The sequence below is a fragment of the Erpetoichthys calabaricus genome, chromosome 3 (assembly GCF_900747795.2).
Source record: "Erpetoichthys calabaricus chromosome 3, fErpCal1.3, whole genome shotgun sequence".
Taxonomy (NCBI): Eukaryota; Metazoa; Chordata; class Cladistia; order Polypteriformes; family Polypteridae; genus Erpetoichthys; species Erpetoichthys calabaricus.
This window is the reverse complement of record NC_041396.2, coordinates 18801126-18811540: the sequence shown is the minus strand read 5'-3', so window position 1 is coordinate 18811540 and position 10415 is coordinate 18801126. Positions and strand designations below refer to the sequence as shown.

General features: G+C 42.9%; 1 protein-coding gene across 5 annotated transcripts in view; it reads left to right on the top strand.

Annotated features, from left to right (window-relative positions):
- The window catches only part of LOC114647780 (uncharacterized), a 199827-nt gene extending 190349 nt beyond the window's left edge, over window positions 1-9478 (top strand). For all 5 annotated transcript variants that reach the window (XM_051924450.1, XM_051924449.1, XM_051924451.1 and 2 more), the window contains one exon: window positions 8742-9478. In XM_051924450.1, coding sequence (XP_051780410.1) covers window positions 8742-8939 — 198 coding nt within the window. In that variant the 3' untranslated portion in view covers window positions 8940-9478. The remainder of the gene's footprint in view (window positions 1-8741) is intronic.
- Window positions 9479-10415: the final 937 nt, after the last annotated feature.

Here is a 10415-nt window from a genome sequence, read left to right as displayed (position 1 = left end):
TTTTGTGTCTTGCCCTCCTTGTGCAAGGTGTCAATGGTCGTCTTTTGGACAACTGTCAAGTCAGCAGTCTTCCCCATGATTGTGTAGCCTACAGAACTCGACTGAGAGACCATTTAAAGGCTTTTGAGTTAATTAGCTGATTAGAATGTGGCACCAGGTGTCTTCAGTATTGAACCTTTTCACAATATTCGAATTTTCCGAGATACTGAATTTGGGACTTTCATTAGTTGTCAGTTATAATCATCAACATTAAAAGAAATAAACATTTGAAATACATCAGTCTGTGTGTAATGAATGAAGCTAATATACAAGTTTCACTTTTTGGATGGAATTACTGAAATAAATCAACTTTGTCATGATATTCTAATTTTATGACCAGCACCTGTATATATTCATTGTTTTTTTTAATTATGCACCACCATTTTTGGTATGAGATATTGCTAAGGGGAGGGTGTCCACTATATATGCGTGTGACATTAAGAAGACGTGCTCATAGTAGCTATTTTCATGGGTGCTCAGAAAATATCTACACTTTATTTTTAAATAGAGAAAAGACTTGGGTGTGTTCAAAGATAACTAGATGTGAATCCTCTCGATCCGATTGTACACTCACTGGATAAATTATTAGGCAATATCTGGACACCTGCTGATCCATGAAAATGTCTAATCCGTCACTCACGACGTGGCAGCAGAATGCAGGTCAGAAGTGTCAGTCAATGTTCACATCAAACACCAGAATGTGCTCTCGGTGATTTTGGGTGTTGCATGATTGTTGGTGCCAGACAGGCTGGTTTGAGTTTTTCTTGTTCGGTGCCAAGCCCTTAATTAGACCCCATTAACTGACCACCAGAAGGAGCTCAACATAAAAATGAAATGGAGAAAAACCAAATAAAGACATGTGTAAAGTTCAGTGAAATTCTTTACTTTTGTGTGCTAATCAACATGTAACACATCAGCACACTCCAGCGCCTTACCTCGACAAACTGAATAAGGACATTTATATTATACATATTAAGGCATATTTCCTTTGCGTAACAAACTGCATAAAGAAAAGCTGAAAATATGAGGATCACAGTACGCTGGGCTGGCTCTAGCATTTAAGCAGTGTGGAATATGACCCGGACACAGACAGGCAGACACGTTTAAATTACCCCACACACGTTTATATAGGGTTTCCATGTCACAATGATTTACTCACACAAGCCCCAATACCCCTCAGTCCAGGCCAACACAATGCCTTCTCTCTCTCTCTCTGTCTCTTCAGACCGCCTCCTTCTCTCCTCCAAAAACCTTGTCCTTCTTCCACCCGACTCAAGTCCATCTCTGAAGGGAGGCGGCCCCTTTAAATAAGCACCCGGATGTGCTCCAGGTGTGTTCCCGGCAATCTCCCACCGACACGCCCCAGTGTGGCGAAAGTGCCGGCTGTCTCCCCGGAAGCACTCTGGGTGTCCCTGTTCCTCTTCCCCCCAGCACTTCCTGGGTCCTCCAGGTATTGGGGTCCCCCTGGTGGTGACCACGTGGCCCCCAGGGCGGTCGCCCCCTCAAGGGGGCACAAGCCCTCCTCCGATCTTTTCGGGTGTCCCGGCTGGGTACCACCCCCATCCGGGTACCACACCATATAATTTCCGGTATTTTATAATGTCGGTCATATAAGGTAAGACGCGTGTCAAAAGAATTCACAGAGTCCAAGAGTTCGTTTTTAAAGATTTTATAGTGAAAATTAAAAGCAAATAATAAATAATAATAATAATAAATAATCCGCCAGGGCTGCCCTTTGTCACCGATTCTGTTCATATCTTTTATGGACAGAATTTCTAGGCGCAGCCAGGGTGTTGAGAGGGTCCAGTTTGGTGGGCTCAGGATTGGGTCACTGCTTTTTGCAGATGATGTTGTCCTGTTTGCTTCATCAGGCCGTGATCTTCAGCTCTCTCTGGATCGGTTCGCAGCCGAGTGTGAAGTGGCTGGGATGAGAATCAGCACCTCCAAATCCGAGACCATGGTCCTCAGCCGGAAAAGGGTGGAGTGCCCTCTCAGGGTTGGTAGCGAGATCCTGCCCCAAGTGGAGGAGTTCAAGTATCTCGGGGTCTTGTTCACGAGTGAGGGAAGAATGGAGCGTGAGATCGACAGGCGGATCGGTGCGGCATCCGCAGTAATGCGGGCATTGCATCGGTCTGTCGTGGTGAAAAAGGAGCTGAGCCGCAAGGCGAAGCTCTCAATTTACCAGTCGATCTATGTTCCTACCCTCACCTATGGTCATGAGCTATGGGTAGTGACCGAAAGAACGAGATCGCGAATACAAGCGGCTGAAATGAGTTTCCTCCGCAGGGTGTCTGGGCTTTCCCTTAAAGATAGGGTGAGAAGCTCAGTCATCCGGGAGGGGCTCAGAGTAGAGCCGCTGCTCCTCCGCATCGAGAGGAGTCAGATGAGGTGGCTCGGGCATCTGATCAGGATGCCTCCTGGACGCCTCCCTGGTGAGGTGTTCCGGGCACGTCCAACCGGGAGGAGGCCCCGGGGAAGACCCAGGACACGCTGGAGGGACTATGTCTCTCGACTGGCCTGGGAACGCCTTGGGATTCTCCCGGAAGAGCTAGAAGAAGTGGCCGGGGAGAGGGAAGTCTGGGCATCTCTGCTCAAGCTGCTGCCCCCGCGACCCGACCTCGGATAAGCGGGAGACAATGGATGGATGGATGGATGGATAATCCAAACAAGAATAAAAGAAAAAATAGTTACACACGTAGAATAAAAGGCAAAAAAAGGGAAAAATGAATCTTCTATAAACTTAGCTTTTTTTGAAAGACTTTAGTATTTTTATACTTAAAGGTTCTTAATTTCTTCTTTCCTACTTAAAGGTTCTTAATTTCTTTTTCTGTACGCTTTACGTACGGCACAACACATAAATTAAGTGCTGTTAAGTGCATATTTACTTCACGCACTCTAAAGGCTCATAAGCCGGTTGGCACATAGGCAAGTGCCAAAGCACGGTGACGTGCAGTCGCGGTTAAAAACCATATGCCTCTACACCTTATACAAGGCAAGGCTGACACTAACTCACTGGAGAATAATGTTTACTCCAAGCTATTAGAAATGGCAAGAACATACCAAAATGATTCTATTCACGGGGGTTATAGGAACCTCCCATAGTTTATGCATTGTCATCTAATAAACATTCATGAATCTTATAGAACAAGGAAAATGGCTCTTACATAAGTTGAATGTGGAAAACTCACACTATTGATCCAAGAGATTGTGAAATACTAACACCCACCTGAGAGAGTAACCGCAGAGCACATGGCCTTTTTTTTTTCTTATGTATTGTGCCTACGTGACCACACGGTAATACCCACACTATTCCGAAGCGTTTTTTGTATCTCACACCCTCATATACCTTTACCATAAGAGCATCCCTTATCTACGATGGAGCGTTCGATCAGAAGAAAATATGAAGCTGGATTTAAATTAAAAGTTGTTGAAGTGGTGAAAGAAATTGATAACTGCGCTGCAGCAACAAAATTCAATGTGTCTGAGAAACTGATGTGAGATTGGAGCAGGCAAGAAGAGGTTTAAAAAAAAATTTAAGTGTCGTATTTTTGAACGGGCGTATAAGACGGGGTCTGATTTTATGATCGTTTTTTCGGGTTTCAAGACCCGATTTATACGCAAGTATATACGGTAGTACATATATAAATGTTGTTTCACTATGCAATACAGAAAACATCCAATAGATGGCACTATAGCTACACACTATCAAGGTAAGGTATTTGCAATTACAACCCAATGCGGCAACATAACAGGTTTATAGATAGAATTCTTTATCGTCATTATACATACACATAACAAAATTTTTTGTTGGTAGGACTCGGCTTCAAGGCAGAATACTTAAAATACACAATACACAATAAATAATAAAATAAACATAATAAGTATAAAAGACAGCAGCAATAAGACGATATCACGTCCAGACTTTTCCTGAAGTAGTACGCCTGCAGAGACCAGTGATCTGTGTGCATGGATCTGTAGGGGAGGAATAAGAGTGTGTGTGTTTGATTACGAGGGAAAGTACGTGTGCATGTCTACAGGAGGGCAGGTTAAGGGTAGATGTACGTATGTGTGGGTATCAGCAGGGGCAGATGGACTTCATAGCTCTGGGGATAAAGCTGTCTTTCAGTCTGCTGGTACGTGTTTTTATATTTCTGTACCGCTTTCCCGAAGGCAGTGGTACAAACAGTCCATTTCCCGGATGGTTGAGATCCGCAGCTATACATTTGACCCTCTTCTGCATCCTTCCAGCATATACAGAGTCCAGGTCTAGGAGAGGACTTCCCATGATCCCCTGTGCTGTTCTCACCACGCGTGCCAAGTCCTTCCTTTCCTGTGCTGTGCAGCTGCTGTACCACATTGTCATACTGTGACAGAGAATGCTTTCTATAGCGGATCTGTAGAGGTCTGTGAGCAGCCGAGAGGAGAATCCAGCATGTCTCATTTTCCTGAGGAAGAAGAGTCTTTGTTGGGCCTTCTTTACCAGGTGAGATGTATTCAAAGACCAGGTCAGATCCGATGTGATGTGGATACCCAAGAACTTGATATTGTCCACACACATTACAGTCTCCTCATGTATGAATATAGGAGCATGTTCTGTTCTTCTGGACCTCCTATAGTCCACAATGACATCTTTGGTCTTGCTGGTGTTCAAGATGAGGTTGTTGGCTGAGTACCATAGTGCTAGGTGTTGTATCTCCTCTCTGTAGTGAGTCTCACCATTGTCTGATATGAGACCCACCATGGTCATATCATCCGCAAACTTCACAACCATATTTGTGGCATGGATGGCAGAGCAATTGTGCATGAATAACGTGAAGAGTGCTGGGCTGAGCACACAACTCTGTGGCATACCTGTGTTCAAAACCAGTGTGGCTAATGTACGATCTCCAATTCTAACCACCTGAGGCCTGTTGGTGAGAAAGTCCCTGATCCAGAGACACAACGATGTGGACAGACCCAGATTATGAAGCTTGTATCATTATGGTGTTAAACGCTGAACTAAAATCGACGAATAGCATCCTAACATAAGAGTTATGGCACTGCAGATGAGTCAGGGCTGTGTGAAGTACTATTGAGACAGCATCCTCTGTAGATCTGATCCTCCTGTAAGCGAACTGATGGTTGTCAAATCCAGCAGGGATGGCATCCTTGATGTAGTTTAGGAGGATTCTCTCAAAGCACTTCATTATTACTGGGGTCAGAGCCACAGGGCGGTAATTATTAAGGCAGGTGACCACTGATTTTTTAGGCACTGGCACAATAGTGGAGGATTTGAGGCAGACAGGGACCATTGCAAGTTGTAGAGAAAGGTTGAAAATGTCCAGAAAGACTCCTGCCAATTGATCAGCACATATTTTCAGTGTCCATAGTAATACACACCATCTCTTAAAGATTTAATGCTATATCCCAATAATTTACAGTCTGGGTCTATATTATAAAGAGTATAAACATCCTCTGTTTTACTGAATGGTATTGAAGGTATTTATGGTAATAATAAACACTAGGTGATGTAAAATGCAGGGTGGGGCATAAAGATCTATTCACATTTCGAGGGAGAACTGTGCAGACTATAGTGGGGTGAAGAGGTGGGGTAGGTCTCATTCGGCAGGTTAGGCTCTACTGTTTTCAGTACCCATCATGAGTTGGACCGGTGAACCGGTGTTCAAGCATATTCTGAGAACAACTGTTCCGTGATAGCGACGCAGAGAGTGTTCCATACACGCTTCACACTCGGTCGAAATGCATCTGTATCAGATCGGAAAACGATTTTTCTACGGATTTCTAACCTTTGGGCAACTGGGTCTACACTGAAAAGAAAATCACCTGGCAGAGCTAGGACACAACATGCGTGGTTTCAACAGGATGGGGCCACAGCTCACACAGCACAACATTAGCTCGGAGTGTTGAGGGAAATGCTCCCTGGGTATTTGATCTCTTTACGTGGAGATGTGGGGTGGCTGGCGCGGTCACCAGATTTAAGCTCATGTGACTTTTTCCTTTGGGGATATCTAAAGGAAAAGATTTTCAAACATCGTCCTCAGTCTCTTGGATTTGAAGGAAAGGATCAGACAGGAAATCGACACCATTCCGCCTGAGATGACCTGGAGAGTGATGGAGAACTTCCGGGAACGTCTTCAGCAATGTATTGTCAACGACGGCCACCATTTTTCTGATATTATTTTTAAAACCCATTAAAACAAAACTGTTTTTTTATGTACTTTTCAGAAATATATACAATTTTTTTTAGAGAGCTTCATTCATTTTTTATACCCCTTCAAAATGTGGGAGATCTTTATGCATGACTATTAACATGACATTAACATGACTATTAATTCAGAACAGTTTCCTCTCTAACATTTAATACTTTACTTCGAAATATGTACATAGGAACACACATTTAGTTAACAAATGCACAAAATTAAAGTTTATCTTGCGTCTCCAGTAGTTCTGGCTTTCACGTGGTATGTCTCTTAAACTGACATGCTCACTGCACACTCTGTGGCATTCACGTGACTGCACCTTGGCGCCTTAAAGACACACATCTCCTCTTCATCTTCTTTTGCTTAAACGGTTAAGGCTCAGCTCTTTTAATCTTTCCTCATAACTCATCCCCTGTAGCCCTCTAATCAGCCCAGTCGCTCTTCTCTGGACCTTTTCTAGTGCTGTTATGTTCTTTTTGTAGTCTGGAGACCCAAACTGCACCCAGTACTCCAGATGAGTCCTCACCAGTGTGTTATAAAGACTGAGCAGAACCTCCTGTGACTTGTACTCCACACATCAAGGCGCTAGATAACCTGACATTCTGTTAGCCTTCTTAATGGATTCTGAACACTGTCTGGCAGTTGGTCATGTTGAATCCACTAAGACTCCTAAATCCTTCTCATTAGGTGGACTAAGACCTAACAAGACTTAAATTTAATGCAAGCGTTAGGCTCAGCTCTTTTAATCTTTGCTCATAACTCATCCCCTGTAGTCCTCTAATCAGCCCAGTCGCTCTTCTCTGGATCTTTTCTAGTGCTGTTATGTCCTTTTTGTAGCCCAGAGACCAAAACTGCACCCAGTACTCCAGATGAGGCCTCACCAGTGTGTTATAAAGACTGAGCAGAACCTCCTGTGACTTGTACTCCACACATCAAGGCGCTATATAACCTGACATTCTGTTAGCCTCCTTAATGGCTTCTGAACATTGTCTTGCAAATTGATAGTAACGAGTCCACTACATCTCCTAAATTCTTCTCATAAGCTATACTTTGATTTTCTGACCACCAATTGTGTATTCAAACCTCACATTTTTACTCCGTACATGTAATTCATTACATTTACTGACATAAATTTCATTTGTCATAAATCTGCCCAAGCCTGTATGCTGTCCAAATCCTTCTCCAATGTTTCAACAGATTCCAGATTAGATAGATAGATAGATAAATAGATAGACAGATCCAGGCGTGAGGCGTCTTTCTTCTTTATGCTGCCTCCCCAGCACACCACCGCGTAGAAGAGGGCGCTCGCCACAACCGTCTGATAGAACATCTGCAGCATCTTATTGCAGATGTTGAAGGACGCCAGCCTTCTAAGGTAGTATAACCGGCTCTGTCCTTTCTTGCACAGAGTATCAGTATTGGCAGTCCAGTCTAATTTATCATCCAGCTGCACTCCCAGATAGTTATAGTTCTGCACCATCTGCACACAGTCACCTCTGATGATCACGGGGTCCATGAGGGGTCTGGGCCTCCTAAAATCCATTAGGAGGAATGTCCATTAAAATCCATTAATCCAAAAAGATTATGTGCCAATCCACCTATCTTGATATCAACTACAAACAGAACCAGCTTGTTACTTATATTCCTATCCATCATCCAACCCGCTACATCCTAACTACATGGTCATGAGTGTCTGCTGGAGCCAATCCCAGCCAACACAGGGTGCAAGGCAGGAAGCAAACCCCAGGCAGGGTGCCAGCCCACCGCAGGGCACACACACACACACTAGGGACAATTTAGAATCACCAATGCACCTAACCTACATGTCTTTGGACTGTGGGAGAAAACCGGAGCACCCAAAGGAAACCCACGAAGACAACATGCAAACTCCATGCAGGGAGGACCCTGGGTCTCCTAATTGCAAGGCAGCAGCACTACCCACTGCGCCACCGTACCGCCCTATTCCTATCCAAATCATTTATATTTATTCGCCACTCTTAACATCAGTCAATTCTAATAAAGTTCCTCACAATCTCATCATCCTCTGCTTCGTGTGTCTGCATCCACCTATACAGCACACCCTGAACTGCAACTTCTTTTATTTTAATGCCCAACCTCTCATGTGGCACCTTATCAAATGCTTTCTGGAAGTCCAGATAAATAATATCAGATGCTCCATCATATCGAGCCTAACTACTGCCACCTGTTGGTCTGGAGTATTACATGATGTTTCATGCCCCATTACTGGTTCAGCTTCTGTGTCCCTTGGGGTCACAATATAGTTATTTATTATTATTATTATTAATTATTATTATTATTGATTGATTAATTTACAGTTCCCTGACAAACTTTTACAAGCCTTCCATTTGAATGTTTTTATCATTCGAGTTTCTTTGAGCTCTGCCCCTATTGTATAGTGCCCTATGTTGCTTGCCATTCCAGACCTGACCTAGCAACCTGCACTCTTAAATATTCTGATTGTTGTTTATCCTTCTTTTTTAGGTTAAAAACACAATTTATGCAGAATGTGGCATGCAGGTGGCAGAACCCCCAGTGGAAACACTCTACTCCTCTGTGACGTTTACTAAAGGAGATCAAGAAGATACTTCATCTCTTTACTGCAATGTTTCAAAGAAGAGTAAAACGAGGGATGAGGACAGAGAAGGAAGTGTCATGTACTCCGAGATCAAAGCCAAATAGACAGTGAGGTCCTGCCCCAAAAGGGAGTTCGCTTGGGATGGCACAGCTGCTGCGTGGGACGCTAAAGGAGTCTCACCACCCAGATGGGCTCATCCAATGGAAAAATGGGAACCTCTTAAAGATTCTCTACAGCACACGTGATGCACTTTGGCTTGTTGTTTGTTGTGACAGGTGCTATAAAGACAGTGGCAGTGTTTGTGCTTTAATGGAGCCTGCCAAAATACAGAAAGTTAAAATATAATATTTTTTTAGCTTTGAAATATTTATGAACATGCTGATGTTTACATTGATTATATGTAAGTATACCTTACGAACCTTGACCTCAGTTAAAGGAGGTCTAAAGTGGATGGGAGGGTAGATATTTAAGCTAAGTGTTAATAAGTTGTATAAGAAATATTGAGAAAGTACCATTTGTTCTATGACCCACATTTTAGTGGTATTTTGGGACTGGAAACAGCAAATAAGCGATGGCATTGACTGTTCTGCATGTATTTTTTTAAGCTTATAATTTGAAAAGCAATAAAACTTAAAGATCCTGATTTCATTCATTTGTCAAAATGAATGGTAATAATGTGTGTGTTTAATGGTGGCACACTGGCATAGAGAATGGAGAAAAAAAAGATCTGTGTGGAACCAAGCCGATCTGGGTAAACCCTAAAAATGGATATTACACTGACGATGATGATGATGATGATGATGATGATACAGCAAACTGAACAACTCTTGGACCTGTATCAGGAATGCTCTCTTTTTCTTTGTCCCTCTCTTGCTCAAATATCTAAGTCAGGGACAGTTAAGGAAGATTCCAGAAATTTCAAGGCAGGGCCATGCTCAACTAGTTCTAGCAGCTGATTATGGAACCCCGAAATTGTGGCGTGCTGCATGTTCATTAGACATGCAAGTAAAAATTTCATTGCGCTTTGTGTCAAAGACATGAAACTACACTGAATGGGTTACTTCCAGAAGTCCAAAGATATGCAGTTAGACTCCTTGGTGACACTTGCTGCTGTGACCGTGTCATTTATAATGTGGTAAAATACAGGTGCTGGTCATAACATTAGAATATCATGACAAAGTTGATTTATTTCAGTAATTCCATTCAAAAAGTGAAACTTGTATATTAGATTCATTCATTACACACAGACTGATGTATTTCAAATGTTTATTTCTTTTAATGTTGATGATTATAACTGACAACTAATGAAAGTCCCAAATTCAGTATCTCAGAAAATTAGAATATCAATTAAGACCAATGCAAAAAAAAGGATTTTTAGAAATGTTGGCCAACTGAAAGGTATGAACATGAAAAGTATGAGCATGTACAGCACTCAATATTTAGTTGGGGCTCCTTTGGCCTGGATTACTGCAGCAATGCGGCGTGGCATGGAGTCGATCAGTCTGTGGCACTGCTCAGGTGTTATGAGAGCCCATGTTGCTCTGATAGTGGCCTTCAGCTCTTCTGAATTGTTGGGTCTG